Source organism: Heterodontus francisci, chromosome 12 (assembly GCF_036365525.1).
Source record: "Heterodontus francisci isolate sHetFra1 chromosome 12, sHetFra1.hap1, whole genome shotgun sequence".
NCBI classification, from domain to species: domain Eukaryota; kingdom Metazoa; phylum Chordata; class Chondrichthyes; order Heterodontiformes; family Heterodontidae; genus Heterodontus; species Heterodontus francisci.
In genome coordinates, this window is record NC_090382.1 from 109,448,302 (window position 1) to 109,474,050 (window position 25,749).

At 43.2% G+C, this 25,749-nt stretch overlaps 1 protein-coding gene across 1 annotated transcript in view; it reads left to right on the forward strand.

Annotated features, from left to right (window-relative positions):
• ik (IK cytokine) overlaps window positions 1–25,749 on the forward strand; it is a 62,492-nt gene that overhangs the window by 27,742 nt on the left and 9,001 nt on the right. The window contains exons 11-17 of the mRNA XM_068044077.1: window positions 8,197–8,242; window positions 11,660–11,882; window positions 18,020–18,038; window positions 19,313–19,391; window positions 22,428–22,508; window positions 23,116–23,173; window positions 23,947–24,035. Coding sequence (XP_067900178.1) covers window positions 8,197–8,242; window positions 11,660–11,882; window positions 18,020–18,038; window positions 19,313–19,391; window positions 22,428–22,508; window positions 23,116–23,173; window positions 23,947–24,035 — 595 coding nt within the window. The remainder of the gene's footprint in view (window positions 1–8,196; window positions 8,243–11,659; window positions 11,883–18,019; window positions 18,039–19,312; window positions 19,392–22,427; window positions 22,509–23,115; window positions 23,174–23,946; window positions 24,036–25,749) is intronic.

A 25,749-nucleotide genomic window follows, 5' to 3' on the forward strand; every position in this document is an offset into this window, starting at 1 on the left:
TTCAAAGCTAAAAGGTGTCAATTGCACTCCATCCTAAAAACAATCAGAGTTGAATGTTTTCTTCTGAAACAAAGAAGGTGTGAAGTAGTGATGTCCTGGGCCATTGTGTGATCACAATGGGGTAGAGATGAGAATATCTCCTACCAGGAGGTGGGAGGCAGGACAGCTTTACCTTCTTAAAAAAAACAGCCAGAGAGAGAGAGAGATGCGACATCCTAACAGCTTGTGCTCCAACCAAGCCAGAAGGCACATGCCCTGCTGAAGAATCCTATATCTACATTATACAGCAGTGAGAACTAGAAGTGACCCACCGTCTTCGACTGAACCCTCAATTAAGAGAGAAATCTACAAGCACTCAGGCCTGTGCCCATTGAGAATTTGATTTCCAAGAGAATCGAACAGGTTTATCGTGACCTCTGCCCACTAAAAATCACCTTCCTTTTTCCCTTCTGTGTGTGTGCGCGCGCGCGTGCGTGCGTATGTTAGGAGGAAAGGGCGTTCTAGGTTGAAAAGGAAGACAGAGTTTCCAAAGGAAAACGAGAAAAGGGAGATGCAGTTGAAAAGGGGAATAAAGAGGAAAGAGATGAAACAGCAAGAAAGTTGGAGTGACAGAGACTGCAAACCGAAACTAAGCATGCTGCTAGTCACTCAAAACCTATCCCCAATCCTGGGTAAAACTTTGATGTGCCAAAATTTCATGAGGTTGAGTCATGTTTTATCTCATTTGAGAAAATAGCTACCAGGCTAAAATGGCTGAAAGAATTTTGGACTCTCCTCTTGCAAGGCGAGATCATGGGTGGGGCTTGGGAAGCTTTTTCCCTGTTATCTGAAGAAAGTTCCTCGGATTAAGAACGCACTAAAATTGCAATTCTAAATGCATATGAGCTAGTACCGGAAGCATCTAGACAGAAATTTCAACACACCCGGAAAGCACCCACAAAGACCTATGTTGAATTCGAACGAATTAAACATATGGCGTTCGATTGCTGGATATGATCTCTCCAGCTAGAACCCTGATGAAAATTTGAGACAAATGATGTTGCTGGAAGACTTCAAAAACAGCATCCCAAGTAGTATAAGAAACCACATCGAAGAGCAAAGAGTCAGAAGAGTAAGGGAAGCAGCTAAAAAGCCAATGACAATGAATTAATACAGAAATCCCTAACTCTGAATAAATTTGGGTCTAGTAACTCGTACAAGCTCGGGACAGATAGCATGGATGCAGAGGAAGCAGAAATAGGCTTGAGAGAAAAGAACAGCAGTGAAGGAAAACCAGACCAGTCTCCAACTTTTAAAAGAAGGAACCCAGGGGCTAAAGCAGTAGGGGTCTGCCCGACATGTTTCCAGTGTGGCAAATCTGAGCATGTCCAAGCCAATTGTTGATATGTCTGAAAACCAGCAGGAGGCACTGCAGTCAAGCCTGTGTCTGTTGAAAATGATGAGCTTGTGTTCTAATATAACACAAGAACAGAACAGATATCAAAACTTTTTGCACAAAAGAAAAATGACTCCTTTTGTGCCCTGGGCACCAGACAAGGAGAAAACCATCCTCAGGGATACCAGTTGTTTTCAAGCCCTACTAGCAACAAAGCTGACAGAAGTGCCATCAGAAAGCAGAACAAATACCCTGGTGTTACTAAAAGGGCTTGCTGGCAAATGCTTAAAAGTTCCCTTAGTTAAAATGTACCTACAAAGTAAGTTGGTCATGGGTGTAGTGACAGTCGGAATCATTCCGCACTTACCCGTGCAGGGGGCAGACCTCTTGCTGGGAAATGATTTGGCAGGAAGCACAGTATTGTACCCAAAGGGTTCAGAGCAGTCCACGGAGACTGGAAAAACTGAGGGGAGAAAAAAATACTCTGTTCAACAGCAGAGGGCTGAGGAAGTCCCAAAACTCCCACAGGAGGCGCGAGAACCTGAAGCATCTAGAAGGGCCCAGATAGAGCCAGGAAAATCTTTTGAAAAGCTAAGATTAAAGCTCGAAAGGTTAAAGGAAAAGCATCCGAAATATGGTGAACTGAAACCTTTTTTTAAAGTTTCAAATAGTGACGAGGAAAGTTCCCAAACAGGAAAGCCAAGGGTGAGGGGGATCCCTCACCTAGTTGAAGTGCCACAGGGGTGTGCAGTGGAAGCTGGACAAACACCTGAGAGCAGTAGTGTCCCAGAGGATATGGGGCAAATTAGGGAAACACCTATCTCAGAAGTAAAAGGGAAAGGGAAGGTAACTTACCTGAAAGTGAACCACACTTGTGAAAATCACAAGAAAACTAAAAGTGAGGTCACTGAATCGACCCACTGAGGAATCACATGATCAGGTTCCAAGTCCAAAACTAATCAAACCCAACAATTTAGAGTCAGAACTCAGCAAGAACAAGGGGCAGGAAGAAATCTGAGCTGCCTCGCAGGGGCTAAAAAAGCAATGTAACATCCACTATCACCCTAGAAATAAGAACTAAGAATTATCAATGTGGTAGAACCTGAATGGTTAATGCCTTTCTAAACCCAAAAAAATTAAATCCAAGGAATTTCATTTTTTTCCCTTTCGAGGGAGGTGTCTCACACACACTGGAAGTGCGATGACACAACAATCAGGGATTAACTCTGAAGAGTTATGAAAAATGGACTTTGTCTTTTAAAAAAAATGAACCTTTTGTTTAAAAAGTGAAGAATGGTCCAAAATGGCCACCAAACAAAAAGGCCTTTTGTGTATTCAAGCAATCTGACAAAGGACAAATTTTCAAAGCTAAAAGGTGTTAATGAAACCCATTTTGCACCGATCCTGAAAATATTCCAAAATTGAATGTCTTCTGACACAGGAAGTGTGAAGTAGCCATGTCCTGGGCCATTGTGCAATCACCATGGGGAATAGAGAAGAATGTCTCCTACCAAGAGGTGAGAGGCGGTACCTTTAAAAAAGGCAGTGTTTGCTGACAACGTAGCCACTAGGCGGTGCTGTACTAGCACATGCGTAAGTGCAGTCTCACACTGAAACGTCAGTGTCTGCGATGTTCAGGCAGATGCCAGGATTAAAGATGGCGCCACTCAATTTATCACAGAAAAAAACTTCAACACATGGTAGCACAGAATGGATATGTTAGATACTTGGAGAACATTGCGCTGTTTAAAGTCTCATCAGAAGAATAGGACCTCAGGACCTCTGACAATGCTGCACACCCTCCATAATTCTATGAGGTTTCAGTGCCATCCTGCTCTCTGCCCCACCCCCCCCCCAGCCCCACAATCTCTCCAGATATTAGCTGTAGGCCACGGGCCTGCCGCTTCCCTGCTCTCAGCCACTCGCTCCTACATTGCCTCGTCATTCCTCGCGGGCCCGCTTTGCTTCTTTGGGTGGTGAGCAGGGAGCGAGCGGCCGGAGAGCTGAGGGGGGAAGCGGGGAGCAAGTAGCCGGAGGGTGTGGGGGGGATTGCAGGGAGCAAGCGACCGGAGAGCAGGATTGGGGGTGGTGGGGTGGGGAGTGAGCAGCCGGAGTGCGGAGAGGGTGCAGCACTGCCAGAGGTGCTGTCGTTCTGATGAGACTTTGAACGGTGCAATGTTCTCCGAGTATCAGACATGTCCATTGTGTGCTGCCATGGGTTAAAATAGTTTTTCTGTAAAAGAAAATTGAGCGGCACCATCTTTAATCCTGGCAGCTCCCTGAACATCGCAGACAGTGACATTTCAGTTGATGAGGCTGCATTTGCACATGTGCTAGTATAGCAAACACAGCCTTTTTTAAAACCCACAAGAAAACCTGTCACTGCCTGTTTATTTGAAAAATAAAACACTGGGGCAAAACTCTAATGCAAAAACACTTGCGGCAGTCAGGTGGGGAGTTGACAGTGGGACCCACCAATGTCACACCATGTGGCTGTAACAATCCCCTTAAATAAAATGTACCTACAAAATAAGTTGGTTACCAGCGTAATGACAGTCGGAACCATTTCAGCTTTCCCATGCAGGGGGTAGACCTATTGCTGGGCAATGACTTGGCAGGAAGCACAGTATTGTACCTAGAGGGTCCAGAACAGTCCACGGAGACTGGAGAAACTGAGAGGAGAAAATAAAACTCTGTACGGCTGGGGAAATCCGAAAAATCTCATAGGGTACGATAGAGCCAGAAAATTTTTAAAGGGCACAGATAAAACCAAAAAGATTTTAAGAAGCGCAGATCAAAGCCACAAGGGTTGAGGAAAATCACCAGAGGTATGGTTAGCTGAAACCTTTTTCAAAGATTCAAATAGGGACAAGGACAGTTCCCAAGCAGGAAAGTCAAGAGTGAGGGAGATGCCTCACTTAGTTGAAGTGTCACAGGAGAGTGCAGTGGGTGCTGGACAACCACCAATGAGCAGTAGTGTCCCAGGAAACATGGGGCAAAATAGGGAAACATCTGTCTCAGAAGTGAAAGGGAAGGTAACATACCCTAAAATGAACACACTTGTGAAAATCACAAGAAAACTAAAAGTGAGGTCAACATGCATCTGCCCACTGAAGAGTCAAGTGATCAGATTCCAAATCCAAAACTAATTAGAATTAGAACATTACAGCGCAGTACAGGCCCTTCGGCCCTCGATGTTGCGCCGACCTGTGAAACCATCTGACCTACACTATTCCATTTTCATCCATATGTCTATCCAATGACCACTTAAATGCCCTTAAAGTTGGCGAGTCTACTACTGTTGCAGGCAGGGCGTTCCACGCCCCTACTACTCTCTGAGTAAAGAAACTACCTCTGACATCTGTCCTATATCTATCACCCCTCAACTTAAAGCTATGTCCCCTCGTGTTTGCCATCACCATCCGAGGAAAAAAACTCTCACTATCCACCCTATCTAACCCTCTGATTATCTTATATGTCTCTATTAAGTCACCTCTCCTCCTCCTCCTCTCCAACGAAAACAACCTCAAGTCATTCAGCCTTTCCTCGTAAGACCTTCCCTCCATACCAGGCAACATCCTAGTAAATCTCCTCTGCACCCTTTCCATAGCTTCCACATCCTTCCTATAATGCGGTGACCAGAACTGCACGCAATGCTCCAGGTGCGGTCTCACCAGAGTTTTGTACAGCTGCAGCATGACCTCGTGGCTCCGAAACTCGATCCCCCTACTAATTTTAGCTAACACACCATATGCCTTCTTAACAGCCCTATTAACCTGGGTAGCAACCTTCAGGGATTTATGCACCTGGACACCAAGATCTCTCTGTTCATCTACACTACCAAGAATCTTCCCATTAGCCCAGTACTCTGCATTCCTGTTACTCCTTCCAAAGTGAATCACCTCGCACTTTTCCGCATTAAACTCCATTTGCCATCTCTCAGCCCAGCTCTGCAGCCTATCTATGTCCCTCTGTACCCTACAACATCCTTCGGCACTATCCACAACTCCACCGACCTTAGTGTCATCCGCAAATTTACTAACCCACCCTTCTACACCCTCTTCCAGGTCATTTATAAAAATGACAAACAGCAGTGGCCCCAAAACAGATCCTTGCGGTACACCACTAGTAACTAAACTCCAGGATCAACATTTGCCATCAACCACCACCCTCTGTCTTCTTTCAGCTAGCCAATTTCTGATCCAAAGCTCTAAATCACCTTCAACCCCATACTTCCGTATTTTCTGCAATAGCCTACCGTGGGGAACCTTATCAAACGCCTTACTGAAATCCATATACACCACATCCACTGCTTTACCCTCATCCACCTGTTTGGTCACCTTCTCGAAAAACTCAATAAGGTTTGTGAGGCACGACCTACCCATCACAAAACCGTGCTGACTATCGCTAATCAAACCCAACAATTTAGAGTCAGAACTCAGCAAGAACGGGGGCAAGAAGAAATCCAAGATGCCTTTTAGGGCGAAAAATCAGTGCAACACCCACTAACAGCCTAGAAATAAGAACTGTCACTGTGCCAGAACCTGAATGGTTAATACCATATATTGTGGAAACAGTAGTTAAGGGGTTAAAGCTTGTACAAACAGGGAACCTTGCCACAAGCAGTAACAGAAATTTGCACACTGTCACCAACAATCACATGTTGCTGGCAATTAACATTCCTAAAGTAGTACAAACTGGTGTGAAAGAAACTACAACCCCATTTAACAACATGTAGCCAAAGAAAATACAATTTTTGATGGAACCTCATCCATTGGAAAGATGAAAAAAAATTAAACGTGAACCTCAAACGGTTGGTACAAGCAGTGCCAGCTGTAGCAGTTGTAAAATGGAGGAGTGAATGAAATATATGTGTACAGTGGTGTGACGCAAAACTGTCTTACTGTGCTTTCTCTTTGTAAACCACTCCCCCCCCCCCCCCCCAAAAAAACATTAAAAATGAAATTCCTTAGATTTTTTTTTTGCTTTTGGGGGAGGTGTCAAGCACACCAGAAGTGCGAAGATACAAATTTGAAGAGTTAGGAAAACTGACTTTGTCTTTAAAAAATGAACCTTTATTTGTTTTAAAATTCCGAACAATGATTCCAAAATGGCCACCAAAGGAAAGCCTTTGTGTATTCAAACTGTCTGACAGAAATGAAGGACAGATCTTCAAAGCTAAAAGTTGTCAGTTTCACCCAATCATAAAACATTCCAGAATTGAATGTCGTCTTCTGAAACAGAGAAAGTATGAAGTCGTCACGTCCTGGGCCATTGTGCGATCGTCATGTGGGAAAGATGAGAACGTCTTCTACCAGGAGGTGGGAGGTAACACAGCTTTACCTTTTTTAAAAAAAAGACAGCCAGAGAGAGAGGACCAACATCCTAACAGCTTGTGTTCCAGCCAAGCCAGAAGGCACATGCCCTGCTACACCACATTATACAGCAGTGAGAACTAGAAGTGACCCACCGTCTTCAACTGAACCTTCAATCAAGAGGGCAATCGACAGTCGTCTCACGCCTACACCCATCGAGGACTTGATTTCCAAGAGAATCTAACAGGTTTATTGTGACCTTCGCCCACTAAAGACCACCTTACTTTTTCCCTTCTCTGTCTGTCTGGTGTGCGCATATGCGTGTGTGAGAGAGAGAGCAGGAATGTGAGACTAAACACAACTCTTTTAAAGAAAACGACTCAAGTATGACGGGCAGAATGGTCTCCTCCTGTTCTGTATGATTCTGGTCACTGTTTCTGGAGCTACTGATTGCACTCTTGTTTGATTTATTTTTTTAGAGATACAGCACTGAAACAGGCCCTTTGGCCCACCGAATCTGTGCTGGCCAACAACCACCCATTTATACTAACCCTACAGTAATCCCTTATTCCCTACCACCTGCCTACACTAGGGGCAGTTTACAATGGCCAATTTACCTATCAACCTGCAAGTCTTTGGCTGTGGGAGGAAACCGGAGCACCCAGCGAAAACCCACGCAGTCACAGGGAGAACTTGCAAACTCTGCACAGGCAGTACCTAGAATCGAACCCGGGTCCCTGGAGCTGTGAGGCTGCAGTGCTAACCACTGCACCACTGTGCCTTCTTAATTGTATGAGTGGCTCTGTTGGAAATTCAAGCACCTTCGCGAAATTGAAAAACACAGCCTGCACTATTTTTTCGTGTGACTTCATATATTAAGATCTGTTCAGCTTCCTGAAAAGGCTTCATGTAAATTGTGTATATTTTATATTTAATGCACCTTTTCAAACTTGACTTACAGCATTTTATTTACTCTTTTTTTTAAATGACTAATATTTTCCTCTTTCCATGTCTGGCTCTGGATTATGTGACTTGAGCTTCCCAATTTAGCTCAAAACATAATCACTGCTAGTAATAAAAGTAACAAGCAGTACTTCACCATAGTGTTATATAGTTTAAAATGAATGCTGCAGACATGGCCATGTCTAGTTGAGCAAAAACCAGAATTGTATTAGTAGGTATTATTTACAATTAAAGAGTTGTAGTTCAAAAAAATTCACATACCCATGCTCCATTACTGTTTACAGAAACCCTAAAACAACACAATGATTGAATATTCAGCTGCAGCAGGAAGATATAAATACACGTTAATAAATGGTAATCAGCTCAATAATGTAGAGATTCAGAAAATGTCCTAACCTTATTGCTCTAGCTCACAACCTATCTCAGATCAGTGCTAGCTCGACATCGCAACGGTCCTAAATTTTGAGGGGCAAGATATTCTCAGCTGTAACGGCAATTCATTATTGATTTGATGGTACACTTTTTTTTATCTTTCTTTCTCAGGTAAATTGGGAGGTGATGAAAAGAGACCACCAGAGGCTGATATAAGGTACTTTTATATTTAAAAAAAACTCCCACAGGAAACCTTGTGTTGGGAGGGGTGAGGAGAGAACAAAGAACAGTACAGCACAGGAACAGGCCATTCGGCCCCCCAAGTCTGCGCTGATCTTGATGCCTGCCTGAACTAACACCTTCTGCACTTCCGGGGCCCATATCCCTCTATTCCCTTCCTATTCATATATTTGTCAAGAAAAGAGAGATCTTTTACGTGGCTGAGGGCCAGGTGTGAGTTAATTAGGGAGAGCCAACATGGATTTGTAAAAGGCAGATCGTGCTTGACTAATCTAATTGAATTTTTTGATGAAGTAACGAAGAAGGTTCGATGGATGTTGTCTAGTGATTTTAAGAAAGCGTGTGACAAAGTACCGCATAAAAGGCTGGTTAACAAATGTGATGCTCGTGAAATAGGACGGTCTGTGTCAGCTTGGATTAAAAAACTGGCTTAAGGACAGAAAACAGCAAGTTGTGATAAATGGTTATTTTTCAGACTGGAGAATGGTAAACAGTAGTGTTCCCCAAGGTTCAGTGCTCAGATCACTGCTTTTTTGATATGCATAACTGATTTGGATATTGGAATCCAGAGTAAAATTTCAACATCTACCAAAGGGATAGGGAGAGGCAATATAGTCTTAAAGGCACAGTTCTAAAGAGTATGCAAGGACAGAGTGACCTGAGGGTTCAAGCGCACAGATCCTTCAGAGAGTACTTAGCAAAGCATATGGATCTTGGGCTTCATAAATAGCTGTATTGAGTACAATAGCAGGGAAGTTATGCTGAACCTTTATAAAGCTCTGGTTAGACTGCAACTAGAGTATTGCATCCAGTTCTGTTCACTAGACGATGAGAAGAATTTGAGGGTCTTTGAGAGAGTGCAGAGGAGATTTACCAGAATGATTCCAGGGATGAGGGATTTTAACTACAAGGTTAAGATGTCGAAGCTGGGGTTCTCCTTGCAGCAAAGGAGATTGAGGGAGATTTGATACAGGTGTACAAGATTATGACCAATGTGGATAAAGTAGACAAAGAAAAGCTGTTCCCATTAACTGATGGTACAAGGACAAGGGGGACACAGATTTAAGGTTTTCGGCAAGAGATGCAGAGTGGGGGACATGAAGAACTTTTATGCAACGAGTGGTAATGACCTGGAGCTTGCCGCCTAGGAGGGTGGTGGAAGCAGAGGCAATTAATAATTTCAAAAGGAAATTCGATGGGCACATAAGGGAAATTAACTTGCAGGGCTGTGGAGGAATGGGACAAACCGGATTGCTGGACAGAGAACCGGCATTGACTCCATGAGCCAGATGGCTGCCTTCTGTGCTGTAATGACTCTTGACTCTGTTATTTTGAAGTCCCCAGTAACTGCCTGCAAGCCGCAATGGTGGCCATTTGTGCCACCAAATTGATCGAATGTCAATATTTGTGGGCACAAGCTGCAGCAAGACTAGTCTGACTGTATCAAGTATTGGATAAAGCAAAGAGCTTCCATTTTTGTAGAGCTTCTCTTATCCTTAGGATGTTCCAAAGTGCTTTAAAACCAAATAAAAAATAAATGACAGACTTGCATTTTTGTAGCATCTTTCACAACCTTATGACATCCCAATGCACTTTACAGCCAATGAAGTACTTTTGAAGTGTAGTCACTGTAGGAAATGCAGCAGCCAAATGTAACAGAGCAAACTCCTACAAGCAGCAAGGTGATCTATCTGTCTTTGTGATGTTGATAGAGTGATGAATATTGACTCGAACACTGGGGAGAACTCCACTGCTGTCCTTTGCAATAGTGCCATGGAATTTTTTTTTGTAAGAGGGCAAATGGGGGCTCGTCTGCCTCATCTGAAAGATAGCACGTCCTCGGTACTGCACTGGGAGCGTCAGCTTAGATTTTGTGCTTAAGTCTCTGGAGTGGGACTTAAACCTGCAACCTTCTGACTCCGAGGCAAGAATGCTACCCACCGAGCCAAGGCTGACACAGTATCTTACTTTGGAAGTGCAGTTGCTGTTGCTACAGAGGCAACTGTAGCAGCCAGGGTCCCACAAAAACCGCGATTTAGTGGGTGACCAGATAATCTGTTTTGGTGGTGTTGGCTGAAGGAAGAATGTTGGCCAAGGACACCAGGAGAACGCCCCGTTCTTCTTTGAATGGTGGCATGGGATCTTTGGGCAGACTATGCCTCTGACTAACGTCTAATCAGAAAGGTAGCACTGCTGATGGAGTAATATTCCTCAGTGCTGCCTGGATTATGTGCTCCAGTCTGACCAATACTGTCTGTCTAACCATTGGCTTGGGAAGAACTGGATTTCGCCCATCAAATGTGGGTGAGTGGTAAGGACTTGCTCATTCTTAAAAAATCTGACTTGGTTGTTTGAAAAGATTTTCACATCAAGTTAAAGTTTAGATGTTTTATGCAAATCAGAACAACATAAAAGTCCCATGAAAAGTGACGGAGAAGGATGAGAGTCAAATGACTGTGCCACATCAATAGTTTATTACTGGGCAAGCAGCTGAAGTGGAGAGCACCCAGTGCTGGCAGCATTTAAGTGTGATATGCAGTCTAACTTGAAACACTGAAACAGAAGCTCTGAGAACATTGCTGGGTTGGAGCCAATTGTAACTGACTGCTTCTTGGGCCCGAAAACAGATTCTTTAACAATTCTGGCCAGAACTAACGAGTCTTTCTACTCAATTGTGGACAATCATCCCAGTGTCATCCTGCTGCTCCACTGGTGACACTTTCACCTTTGTGTCAGAAGATCCCACGTTCAAGTCCCACTCCAGAGACTTGAGCATAAAATCAATGCTGACAGTCCCAGTGCAATGCTGAGGGAGCACTGCACTGTCGAGAGTTTTCCAGGTGAGACATTAAACTAAGGCTGCATCTGCCTACCACCGCCCCCCCCCCCCACTCCCCCCAATCAAAATCAGTGAAACTGATTATCATTATCGCATAGCTATTTGTGGAATCTTGCTGTACCCAAACTGGCTGTTCTATTTTATACATTACAATAGTGACTACAGTTCAAAATGCTTCGTTGGCTGTAAAGTGCTTTGCGACATCATGAGGATGTAAAAGGCACTATATAAATATAAGCTTTTCTCTTTCTGTCTTTCCACCTCTCTTGCACTCACACTCTCCCTTCTCTCTTTTCACCCCCTCTGTTTGTTTCCACTCCCCTCTTTTTCTCTCCTCTCTTTCCTCTCCCCCCACCTCTCACACACACACACACATTCTCTTTCTCTCTCCCCCCCACCCCCGCAAACTCTTAAGTGCAGGATATTTTCAGTAATGACATATAAGGTTGTACCAATATGTTTTTTGGGAGTAACATACTTAACATTTTACAGAACTTTTGCACTATTCTCACATTGTGACCTGCTTTGCATTTACTTTTTGATATCTACTTTCAGCATCTTTGATGACATTGGTGACTATGTGCCGACAACTGCGAAGGTTGTTCGCGAAAAGGAGCGTGAAAAGTACCGCGAGAAGGAGCGGGAACGGGAGAGAGAGCGGGAACGAGAGAGGGAAAGAGAACGGGAGAGAGAGCGAGAACGGGAGAGGGAAAGAGAAAGGGACGAGGAGAAAAAGTCTAGACACAACTACTTTGAGAAGCCGAGAGTGGATGATGAGGTAAGCTCCAATCAGTCAGTATTAAATGCGCCATGAGGACATTTCCAAAGCAGTGAAGCTTGTAATGCAGTCTGGCGGTCACTCACAGCTTAGTTGCCACTTCTCTCGTGACCCGCAGTAGACCTGATCCTCCATGTGTTTCTGGGCCTCCATTCACTGTCTGTCAGGCAGTGAGGTGTGGTTGGCAGATCTGACACTTTTCAGGGAAAACTAGGAAGGGAATTCTGTGAGCAGATGGGGCTCTCTATTCACCCCTGCACCCCCCCCCCCCCCCCCCCCCCCCACTTCCCCATGAAAGGTTTGATACTGCAATCACTCCACTGTACAGCATGTTGGCAGCATTCCTAAGGTGGGGTGCGGGGGGAAAGAAACTCATGATCAAGTCACTGGTGTCCTTGTCAGAAAGTTAGAGAGTAACAGTGTAAGTTTTGTTACAGAGCTGTGATGAAGGTTAAGGGAAATTTCTATATTTATCTTTCAAACGCAGAAACATTCAACAAAATCTGAAAGGCAGTTTCCTCTCTGCTGTGTTTTTCTAACAGCAGCACTTGTGTAGCAAAATTTGAGGCCAAATCAATCATTTAAAATGTGGCAAAGCTGTGTTTAAAAAACATGAACTATTGATACATTTGATTGAGGTGGCATTTTTTTCAAGTTAACACAGTAAAGGACACCAAGCTACCTGATCAGAAATGAATGGTCTAATTGTGAATGACAGAGAAAAAACATAATATTAAATATGGAATGAGAGAAATTCATTTGGCCCATCAACCCTTTTCCTTCCACAGCCTTTCCACATGCTGCCCTGTCATGGACTCTATCCCACCCATTTAGTCTCCTTCCGTGGTCCATGTACAGTCTACCCTATCAAAACAAAGGATTACAGCTCAGAAACAGGCCATTTACGAATTAGGAGCAGGAGTAGGCCACTTGGCCCTTCGAGCCTGCTCCACCATTCAATAGGTTCATGGCTGAACTGATTACTCCACATTTCCACCTACCCCCAATAGCCTTCCACTCCCTTGCTTATCAAGAATCTATCTACCTCTGCCTTAAACATATTCAAACACTCTGCTTCCACCACCTTTTGAGGAAGAGAATTCCAAAGACTCACGACCCCCTGAGAGAATTTCTCCTCATCTCTGTCTTAAATGGGCGATCCCTTATTTTTAAACGTGACCCCTAGTTCTAAATTCTCCCACAAGGGGAAACATCCTTTCCACATCCACCCTGTCAAGACCCCTCAGGATCTTGTGTGTTTCAATCAAGTCGCCTCTTACTCTTCTGAATTCCAACGGATACAAGCCTAGCCTGTCCAATCTTTCCTCTCAAGACAGCCCACCCATTCCAGGTATTAGTCTAGTAAGCCTTCTCTGTACTGCATCCAGCGCATTTAGTTCCTTAAATAAGGAGACCAGCACTGCACACAGTACTCCAGATGTGGTCTCACCCAACCAATCCATGGCAGCGTTTATACTGCCCTCGAGCCTCCTCCCATCTTTCCTCACCTAAATTTGCCATCATAACCCTCTATTTCCTTCTCCGTCATATGCTTATTTAGCTTCCCCTTAAATGCATCTATGCTATTTGCTTCAACCACTCCCGATACTAGCGAGTTACACATTCTCATCACTATCAAAACCTTTCATAATTTTAAAGAACTCTATTCGTGGTCACCCCTCAGCCTTTTTTTGAAAGAGACCCAGCCAGTTCATCCTTTCCTGATTTGTATGCCCTCACTCTTCTGGTATCATCCTTGCACTTTCTCCAGTGCCTCTGTGTCCTTTTTATAATAGAACTGCATGCAGTAGTCTAATTGTGATCTAACTAAGGTTCGATACAGGTTTAGCATAACTGCTTTTCAACTCTATCCCTCTAGAAATAAAGCTTATGTTTGGTTGGTGTTTTAATGGTCTTTCTAATTTGTGGTGCAACTTTTAGTGATTGGTGTATTTGTGTTCTGAGATCCCTTTGTTCATCTAGTCCACCCAGACTTGCACCTTCCAAGTAATAAGCGACCTTCCTCTTTTTCTTACCAAAATATACTACCTCACATTTATCTGTGTTGAACTTCATTTGCCAATTACTTGCCCGTTCTGCAAGTTTACTAATGTCCTCCAGTAATTTGTTGCAGTCCTCCTCAGTATTGACTACTCCCCACAATTTGGTGTCATCTGCAAATTTAGAAATTGTGTTTGATTCCAAAGTCCGGGGAGGTGGTGGTGTAGTGCTAATGTCACTGGACTAGTAATCCAGAGGTCTAGGATAATGCTCTAGGGGCATGGGTTCAAATCCCACCACGGCAGATGGTGAAATTTTAATTCAATAAATAAAAATTTAGAATTTCTTTTTAAAAAGCTGGTCTAATGGTGACCATGAAACTAATGTCGATTGTCATAAAAGAAAAAAACCCTTCTAGTTCACTAATGTCCTTTAGGGAAGGAAATCTGCTGTCCTTACCTGGTCTGGACTACATGTGATTCCAGACCCACAGCAATGTGGTTGACTCTAAATGCCCTCTGCAATGACCTAGCAAGCCACTCAGTTTAAGGACAATTAGGGATGGACAATAAATCCTGGCCTAGCCAGCAACGCCCACATCCCATGAACAAATAAAATAAAAAATCGTTAATGTAAATTGTAAATAGCAATGGTCTCAGCACTGATCCTGGTGGAACACCATTTCCCACTTTCTGCCATTCTGAAAAACTACCCTTTACTCCCACACTCTGCCTTCTGTCTTGAAGCCAGCTAGCAATCCAATCTGCCATTTGTCCCTGAATCTGCATTCTCTGACCTCATTTAATCTATTATGGGACATCTTATCGAAGGCCTTTTGAAAATCCAGATAAATCACATCTACTGCATTGCCATTGTCTACTTTCTCTGTTACCTCCTTAAAAAATTCAATAAGGTTGGTCAAACAGGATTTTCCCTTTTGAAATCTGTGCTGACTATTCATTATTGTATTTTTCTTTTCTAAATGTTCTTCTGTTCTCTCCTTTAGTAGGGATTCCATTTTTTTTTTCCTACCACCATGGAGACTCTCCCAGCTATTTAATCTTCCAAGGGAACGTTCTGTATAAATACTCAGTGATTCCCCAAAGTTAACAAACCAAAATTCTAGAGCATTCATCCATCAGCACCTCAGTACTCTCCCATCACTGTCTTCTGGTTAGACATTGACCCTGTACTAAAGAAGTACAGAGCAGGTTCAGCAGCATCTCAACTGATCAAACATTGCAGCAAAAGCAAAATACTGCAGATGCTGGAAATCTGAAATAAAAACAGAAAATGCTGGAACTACTCAGCGGGTCAGGCAGTGTCTTTGGAGAGAAACAGAGTTAACGTTTCAGGTTGATGACCTCACATCAGTTCTGATGAACCCACAATCTTCTTACACAGGCGGATTTGCTATCTGCTGAGCCACAGCCAACAAAAGGCACTATATAAGTGCACCTTGTTGCAATTGGTTATGTGTTCAAGATGGATGTGAATAAAAAAGACCATTTGGCCCAACCTAACACATCGGTTGCAGAAATCATCTAGAGCATAGCATCCTTCCCTCTACCTGCAATCGCGTTGCAGCATCAACTTTTTTTAAAAGTGGTTCAAGGGTTTACCTGCTATATCCTACCTAGAGACCATTCCAAGAGTTGGCAACTGCTCTTCACTAATTTGAATCTTGTTATACTGTTGCATTTAAGTTGAAGTAGTGACCACCAACTCCGTTCCCTTATGTTAACTCGTGGGTGGTGTTTTTTTTTATTCGTTCATGGGATATGGGCTTCGCTGACGAGGCCAACATTTGTTGCCCATCCCTAATTGCCCAGAACTAGGGGCCACAAATAAAAGATAGTCACTGATTAATCCAATCAGCTATTCAAGGGAAATTCCTTTACCCAGAGAGTGATGAGAATGTGGAACTTGCTACTGCAGGGAGCGGTTGAGGCAAATAGTAAAGCTGCATTAAAGTGGAAGCTAGATGAAGGAGGAAGAATTAGAAGGATATGCTGATAGGGTTAGATGAAGTAAGATGGAAGGAGGGTCATGTGGATCATGAATACCCAAATGGAGCTGTCGGGCTAAATGGCCTGTTTCTGTGCTGTAAGTTTTCTGAAACTCTATGTAACTCGTCGTGCTGCAGCCCATTACAAGTATTGGCCAGAACATTGTGCTGTATTCATTTGTTTCCTCCTGACTCTCATTACTAACACACCATTCAATCAGAATGCATTCTTTACCCTTGGGGCAGTTCAGTTTGGTTGCATTGTGCCTGATGGCTCTTGTCTTCTGACTGGAGCAGGATTTGCCTGTCAGCCCTTCAGCCTGGAAAAATATCTGACATTAAACTGTAATCTCCTGATACAAGAGACGAGTTAGTAGGTATGGAAGCACAAATCTTTTGAAAGTCTTCCTTTGAATTGAGATATTGCAGTGATTGATCTTATTTTAGAATGACCCATTTTGCAGCATAAGTCCGCTTAGCTGAGCACAGGATGATTGAGTTGTGGAAACAAATCAGTTATGTAACAACAAGTTCCATGGTATTTCACTGAGAAGAGACAAATCCCAAACAGAAGTTGGGCAAACAGTTAGGGAGGCAAACACAGATGTGGTAGAAGAGGTGGAGAGGCAGAAATATTTTGGTGATATGGGGGTGTGATGGGTGGAGGTGTTCCCACTGATGGGGCAAGGGGGCCACAACAGAGTGCAATAGAGTCAGCAGGACAGTAGCTATGAGCAGAGACTTCAAGATGAAGGGGGTAGGCTGGAATGAGGCAGTAGAAGGATGTGTAAGTGAAGATGAGATTAAAAGCAGAAACTTGTGTTTATGTGGCGTTGTTCATGACCACTGGACATCTCAAAACGCTTTACAGCCAATGAAGTACTTTTTGAATTGTAGTCACTGTAGTAATGTAGGAAATGTGGCAGCCAATTTGTGCACAGCAAGCTCCCACAAACAGCAATGTAATTAACGAGCAGATGATTCAGTGATGTTAGTTATGGGATAAATATTGGCCAAGTCAACAGGGCAAGCTCACCTGCTCTACTGTAAATGGGGATCTTTTTCATCCATTTGTGATCAGAGCAGACAGGGCCTCAGTTTAACCTATTTGAAAACGACACCTCTGGTGCAGCAGTCTCCACACTGATACTGGAGTGTCAGCCTAGATTTTGGTGCTTACGTTTCTGAAATTGATCTGCCTGGACACAAGGACTCAGCAGAGCTTCCTGTGTTGTGCAAAACTTAAAGTTTTTGGAGGGAAACTAATTGGCAAACTAAGCTGAAATGGATCCAATAAATGTGTTTGCTATTGCTATAGAGTGTGCAGCTATTCTGAAATAACGTATGCAAAATTTGTACCTTGCCTTACATTTGGAGATTTACAATTAAGGCAGTTATGAGATCCTCCAGTAAGAGTGAGTCCTGACATGGCGTTCTATTTCTATGTAGGACTAATATCCAAGTGTGGATTCCTTATTTAATATTCGTAATCCATAAAAGATACACTTGTAGTACAGTGAGACCACTGCCCGGAAATGCTTTCTGACCAGGCACAGCAGAGATATGTTATTGATCAACCACCAATTTTTAATGCTTGTTGACTCTTTGCTAGCAAAAAGTTTAGAAAACTGACTAACTTTTAAAGTTTTGTTGCTGTCTGGAAATATTTCAAAGAAAGCAAAAGCTGCAAAATGGAAAGGAGTAAAGATGGCTTAATGTAAGATATAGGTGCCCGGCTGGACTCAGAATGTTAAAAAATTTTGAGTAACATCATGCCATTCTAATGTTTGTGCTGTTGCTGCAAGGCATAATTTGAACTAAAAACAAGAAATGCAGGAAATACTCAGCAGGTCTGGCAGCATCTGTGCAGAGAGAAGCAGAGTTAATGTAAATAACAAAATAATTTGAACTCCTCCTTTGCCGTAGGTTAGAAAGGTGAAGCACAGCCTTCAAAGTGCCAAAGCACTTGGGAATAAGAGATCGAGAACTTTGTCACAAAATGCAGTCTTTTTCACCTTGCATTATGTTGTATTTGATTCTGTAAGTGTAGTTGATTAGTTAGCATGCGTGTACTACGTCAGTAATTATTCTGACTAATAATCCTAATTTTTCCTTTTGTTTTGAATAGCCAGCAGATTCGGAGACTGGTGAGTATTTTCTGGGGATGAATTACCATGCCTGGTCTCTCGGTATTAGTTTGTAGGTAGGGTGCAGCTCCACATCATGGCTTGTTATTTAGATTACAATGTGATGCGCTTTTAATTTTTTTTTCTCCTTTCCTATTTTTATTTTCCCCAGTCACACCCTTTCCATCATAGAAGCATAGAAGTTTAGAATCATAGACTAGTATAACAAGGCAGAGGCCATTCAGCCCATCACACCTGTGCCAGCCCTCTGACATGCATCACTGGTGGGGAGTTATTACATTTCTGTTTAGATACGAATCATGTGCATTAGACTCTGGTGCATCTTTTTTCATAATGTAAATTAGCAAGATAATTATCTACTTGTAGATCATACAGCATGTATCATTTCGTAAAACAGCAGTGAGATATTTTCCTAGCATTGGATAGTACACAGGATTTCTTTTATCAAAGGCCAAGACAGCCTTTGGGTTCACATCCAACCAAGACTGATCATCGAATGAATGGATGAATGTCCACTCTGTCTGCTGACTGTAAGGCTCTGTGCAACATGGATTTCAGCAAGTTTGATCCAGATCTCCCTGGCCATGTAAGCACAGCAGAAACCTGTTCAGAAGGAACGATAGTGTCATGGTTATGTTGCTGGACTGTTAATCCTGAGGCCTGGAGTAGTCAGAGAACATGAGTTCAAATTCCCCCCTCCACTATAACAGATAAAGAATTTGAATGCCCAAATCTGGATATCAAGTTCCTGGTCTCAGTAAAAGTGACCATGAAACTGTCAGATTGTCGTGGAAACCCAGCTGGTTCACTCATGTGCCTTTTAGGGAAGGAAAGCTGCTGTCCTTAGCTGTTCTGGTCTACGTGTGACTCCAGTCCCACTCCAATATGGTTCATTCTTAACTGCCCCTGAAGTCGCATCTCAGTTGAAGAAGTCCCACCACTTTTCTTGGGGCAATGAGGGATGCCAGCGTCCTGAGAATGTGAGCAGCCAATGCATTTTATTTATTCAGAGAGGCTGCCGGACAGCTAGTGTGGAAAATGGAGACGTTTCCTCCCTGTGCGGAAGGGGGTGTTCGTAAGGGAATGGATTGAGGCGGCACAAAATTTACAGCGGTGATAGAATTAGAACAACAGATGAGAGCAGGTTAAAGGCATATTTGACACCTCGTGTTGTCAGTGTTACATAAACCTTATTGAAAGTATCTAGCCAGAGGAAGTCAGTACTCAAAAAGGTATTATGACTTACTAATGTCTTTTTTTTTTGTTTTATCCAGGCCCTGGGTCAGCAAAGGATCTGATTAAATCAATCAATGAAAAGTTTGCTGGAGCTGGAGGATGGCAAGGGGCAGAATCATATCTTTTCTGAGACGGGGGCCCGTACTTGCACAGAACTTGCAGTTAAAGAAAGAAAGACATGCTTGAGGGTTAGGTGTTGGTTAGGACATTGAGGAGAATTCCCCGGCTCACTTTCAAAATTCTGCCATGGGATATTTAACGCCCACCTGAGAGAAGGCAGACAGGACCTTGGCTTTAACGTCTCATTCGAAAAATGGCACATCCAGTAGCACTCAGTACAGCACTGGGAATGTGTCAGCCTGGATTATGTGTTCCAGATTTCTGGAGTGAGACTTGAACCACAAGTTACGAGAATATGAGCACTTAATGTATTCTTTTGGAATTTCTCTCTGTTAGTTTAGCACAAAGCAGTGGACTTTCAGGGGAATGCGTTAAGTGATAGCTAATGTCCTATGGTTACTGGGTTTAAATTTGTATGATCGGTGCTCACTTTATACCTAACCCTATTACTTTGCAACTACCAGTCACTGGACTAGTAATCCAGAGGCCTGGTCTAATGATCTGGAGACGTGAGTTCAAATACCACCATGGCAGTTGGGATATTATAGTTTCAGTTAATAAACCTGGAATAAAAAGCTAGTCTCAGTAATGGTGACCAGGAAACTATTGGATTGTCTTTAAAAAAAAACCCATCTGGTTCACAAATGTCCTTTAGGGAAGGAAATCTGCTGTCCTTACTCTATCTGGCCTGTATGTGACTCCAGACCCACAGCAGTGTGGTTGACTCTTAACTGTCCTCTGAAATGGCCTAGCAAGCCACTTTGTTGTATAGGGATGGGCAAAAGATTCTGGTCTTACTGGCAATATCTACATCCCCTGAATGAATTTATTTGGTTTTGTTTGCTTGTCCTCTTCAAAGGGCGTTGATCTTTTTCCTGTTGTGTAGGTCCATAACCACCAGGTTTCCTCCAGTATTTCTCCATGCTGTTACTCCATGTCTGAGCCTGGATGGTGAGTGGAAGCAGGCTATTTAACAGTAAGTGGGTATCACAGCCAAACTTGTGCATCCAATGGATCCTGAGTGAATTACAGCAACCCTACTACCATCCCTATGAAATCTACTTGCTATGACATTATTATTTGGTAAGGACTGGTGGGAGGGCCATTCCTATAGATATATCCCCCATATGGCCTTGGGTTCCTTTCACTTTCAAGTTAATTCTCTCCTAAAACTTTGCCCCAGGGTTTCCTATAACAGTAGAAAAATCAGCAGCAAAGCATGTGGACAAGCTGGCTTAGGATCCCAGTTTAATAAGCAAGCATCTTTTTTTCCCCTCAATTTCCCCAATTTTCTGTCCTCTCCCAAAGTCACTAACTAGCCTGCCATCTCATTTCTCTTTCCACATTGGTCTGTTTTCTCCTTCAGAAAGGTAGTTGAGTGAAGCTTACGGAAGGACCCTCAGACAACTTGGTCTTTGCCCAATCCCAGGTATTGACTAGGGTTTGATCATTGATATCTCTCGCATTTCTTATCCAGTATTCATCTTTTTGGCCTCCCTTTTTAAGACCCTGAACTTCCAGATTTAGTCTTTTGACAATCTCAAAGGCAAAATATTGTAGATGCTGGAAATCTGAAATTATAAGCAGAAAATGCTGGAAATACTCAGCAGGTCAAGTAGCATCTGTATGGAGAGAAACAGAGTTAAAGTTTCAGTTTGGTGACCCTATGTCAGAACTGGAAAATGTTACAGATTTTAAGCAAGTACATAGGTAGGGAAAAGGGGGAGGGGGAACGAAGAACAAAATGGAAGGTCTGTGGTAGGGCGGAGGGCAAGAGAGATTAAATGAACAGCAGAATCATTACCTGCTATCTAAAAAATGAGAGCAAAGGTTATGATCTGAAATTGTTGAACACAATGTTGAGTCCAGAAGGTTGTAAAGTCCCTAATCAAAGGATGAGGTGCTGTTCCTCAAGCTTATATTAAGCTTCATTGGTAGAGTGCAGGAGGCCAAGGGCAGTGGGAAAGGGACGGAGAATTAAAATGACAAGTGACTGGAAGCTCAGGGTCATGCCTAGTGTCTAATTGGAGGTGTTCAGATAAGTAATCATCCAGTTTACATTTGATCTCCCCAATGTAGTGGAGACCATGTCAGGAACAGCGCATACAGTATACTAAATGAAAAGAAGTACAAGGAAATTGCTGTTTCACTTGGAAGGAATATTTTGTATTTTCATTCTGCTCCTCTGAACCCTCCCCAACCTACTGAACTGTAGGAACTCATTGCAAGGAGGTGAACACCAAACAATGTGCATGACATTATTCCATACCTTGCTTTATTTGGACCTGCACTGGACAGCAAGGCAATCTTAACAGAGAATGATCAACACATGGAATTAATTTCTGGATAGCGTATCTGGAAACCCTAGAGTGATTTAAGAAACAGTTGAATGCTTTGGTGGGGATAGAGAACGTTGTCGACTCCGAATAATTAAGCTGGGATGTGCTGAATGATCTTTCTCATTTCTGTCCTGATTGGACTGTGGGCAGTGGTCATTTCCAACCTGTTAATATACTTGAACAAAGATGGAATAGATTGGTGAAAATATTAAAACATGCAAGTGTTTTTTCTTTAAATTTTATTTAGAGCCACAGCGTCATTACAGTGCAGAAGGAGGCCACTTGTCCCATCGAGTCCATGTTGGCTCTCTGTAGAGCAATCCAGTCAGTCCTATTTCCCCTGCTCTATCCCCATGTCCCTGCAAGTTTATTTCCCATAAGTGTCCATCCAATTTCCTTGTGAAATCATTCATCGTCTCTACTTCCACCACCCTCCTAGGCAGCGAGTTCCAGGTCATTACCACTCACTGTGTAAAAAAATGTTCATCCACATATTTTCCCTGCATCTCTTGCCCAGAACCTTAAATCTGTGTCCCCTATTTTTGTACGATTTAAAAGAAATTATGGTGTGCTTAAGGTGTATATAGTTCTTTTCCTGTAGAATTGCACTGTTCAGTATCTCCCTCGGGATAGCCTTCCCGGGGCTGCATTCAGGCCAAGAGGCAGGATCATTGTTTCCTTAACTGAGTATCAAGGCAAAGAGGCAAGAAGAGAAGAAACGCCTTGGAGATTTCTTTGGAACATCCGACAGCTATGCAGAGTGTTACCCAGCCACGTAAGTGTTGGAAATCCTTGATCTAAAAGTATAGAGCAGTGGTGCTTTGAATTCTGGAGAAAATTTCAGCATGTGTAGTGTCATATAGCAATATAGTAGAAACTGTTTCTGCTGACAGGTGGGTTGGTAACCAAAGGACACCGATTTAAAATAATTGGCAAAAGAAACAGCGGGAGAGGAGAAATATATTTTTTTTAACGCAGCAAGTTGTTGTGATCTAGAATGTGCTACCTGAAAGGGTGGTAGAAGCAGATTCAATGGTAACTTTCAAAAGCAAATTGGTTAGATACTTGAAGGGGAAAAATTTGCAGGGCTGTGGAGAAAGGGCAGGGGGAGTGGGACTAATTGGATAGCTCTTTCAAAGAGCCAGCACAGGCACGATGGGCCAAACATCCTCATTCTGTGTGAAAAATTCGCTGATAATATAAGCCAGCCTGGTAATTCCAGAATGGGATAAATTTATAAAATGCTAATACTGTGCATACACTGTTTCCTGTGTAAGTGTTGAGCTGTCCCTCACAGGGTCACAGGTCACATGCTATTGAGGCAGTCGAGTCACTTGTATAATTGACTTCAGTATTTTCTCATCTTTCTCTGCTGTTAACAGGTTAGATGATATGGCTGTCGATAGTGATGAAGAGGTGGATTATAGTAAAATGGATCAGGTGAGAAGCTGGTGGCAAAGGTCATGCTGGAAAATCGGTGAATGAATGAAGCTGTATCCTGTGATTAACGGGTTCCTGCGGTAATGTTGCACAGTAGGATTTCAAGGCCAATAAGTTTCCATTGTGAGAACTTTAAAAGCAACCTTTCAGTACAGTGACAGTTACTTACATTGATATAATGCCTGTAATGTAGTAAAATGCCTCGAGGGGCTTCACAAGAGTGAATAGCAAGACATCAATAGCTATACAATCACAGAGCATTAACTTAGTATGTCTTAAAAACCTCCCTCTTTGACCAAGCTTTTGATCACCTGTCCTAATATCTTTGTAGTTGGCTCAGTGTCAGATTTTGGCAGACTGCATTCCTTTGAAGCGTCATGGGATGTTTTACTACATTTAAAAGGTGTTATATAATAATGTAACTTCTTGTTTGAGTAAAATTCCTGCGCTGTTTTATGAGAGGCATTAATCCGTTTAATGGGAAGTAAAATGTATAGCAGGATTTGCTGAATGGTAGTTGAGGAGGACCACCCGGCTGTTGACCCTCTTTCTGTCATTTCCCAACTTGGCTGCACTGAGGCCAGATACACCACTCCTGCCCATGTCCTGCTCCTAACTGAGGTTGGCTTACTCAGTACAGATCAAGAATCAATCAGAGATCCGTCCCTGCTCTGTGTACCTTCTGCTTCAGCTAGTGTGCTTGCAGCACAAGCTCTTCGCAAATGCTAGAGACAACTGTGTGATCTCTTAATTTTTATTCTTTTCTTTTGTAGGGTAATAAGAAAGGGCCCCTTGGGCGCTGGGATTTCGACACACAGGAGGAATACAGTGAATATATGAACAACAAAGAGGCATTGCCCAAGTAAGTACACGAAGGACGATGTAGGTGTAGAGATCAGGGAGGGGGATTGTGATATACTTGAACATATTAGTATTGAAAGGGAGGAAGTATTAGCTGTTTTAGTGGGCTTAAAAATGGACAAATCCCCAGGCCCAGATGAGATGTATCCCAGGCTGTTATGTGAGGCAAGGGAGGAGAATGCAGGGGCTCTGACACAAATTTTCAAATCCTCCCTGGCCACAGGAGAGGTACCAGAGGATTGGAGGACAGCGAATGTGGTACCATTATTTAAGAAGGGTAGCAGGGATAAACCAGGTAATTGCAGGCCGGTGAGTCTAACATCAGTGGTTGGGAAACTATTGGAAAAAATTCTGAGGGACAGGATTAATCTCCACTTGGAGAGGCAGGGATTAATCAAGGATAGTCAGCATGGCTTTGTCAGTGGGAGATTGTGTCTGACTAACCTGATTGAATTTTTTGAGGCGGTGACGAAATATGTAGATGAGGGTAAAGCAGTTGATGTAGTCTGTATGGATTTCAGTAAGGCTTTTGATAAGGTCCCGCATGGGAGATTGGTTAAGAAGGTAAGAGCCCATGGGATCCAGGGCAATTTGGCAAATTGGATCCAAAATTGGCTTAGTGGCAGGAGGCAGAAGGTAATGGTCGAGGGATGTTTTTGCGAGATGAAGTCTGTGACCAGTGGTGTGCTGCAGGGATCGGTGCTGGGACCCTTGCTGTTTGTAGTGTACATTAATGGTTTAGACGTGAATATAGGAGGTATGATCAGTAAGTTCGCAGATGACACGAAAATTGGTGGTGTCGTAAATAGTGAGCAGGAAAGCCTTAGATTACAGGACGATATAGATGGGCTGGTAAGATGGGCGGAGCTGTGGCAAATGGAATTTAATCCTGAGAAGTGAGGTGATGCATTTTGGGAGGACTAACAAGGCAAGGCAATATACAATGGATGGTAGGACCCTAGGAAGTACAGAGGGTCAGGGACCTTGGTGTACTTGTCCATAGATCACTGAAGGCAGCAGCACAGGTAGATAAGGTGGTTAGGAAGGCATCTGGGATACTTGTCTTTATTAGCCGAGGCATAGAATATAAGAGTAGGGGGGTTGTGATGGAGCTGTATAAAACACTAGTTAGGCCACAGCTGGAGTACTGTGTACAGTTCTGGTCACCACACGATAGGAAGGATGTGATTGCACTGGAGAGGGTGCAGAGGAGATTCACCAGGATGTCGCCTGGGCTGGAGCATTTCAGCTCTGAAGAGAGACTGAAAAGGCTAGGGTTGTTTTCCTTAGAGCAGAGAAGTCTGAGGGGAGATATGATTGAGGTATACAAAATTATGAGGGGCTTTGATAGGATAGATAGGAAGAAACTTTTTTCCTTAGCGGAGGTGTCAGTAACGAGGGGGCATAGATTTAAGGTAAGGGGCAGGAGGTTTAGAGGGGATTTGAGGGGAAAAAAATTTCACCCAGAGGGTGGTTGGAATCTGGAACGCCCTGCCTGAAGAGGTGATAGAGGCAGGAACCCTCACAACGTTTAAGAAGTATTTAGATGAGCACTTGAAATGCCATAGCATACAAGGCTATGGGCCAAGTGCTGGAAAATGGGATTAGAATAGTTAGGTGCTTGATGGCCGGCACGGACACGATGGGCCGAAGGGCCCGTTTCTGTGCTGTATGACTCTATGACGATGCTTTCAGAAGGTTCATCACCTTACTGA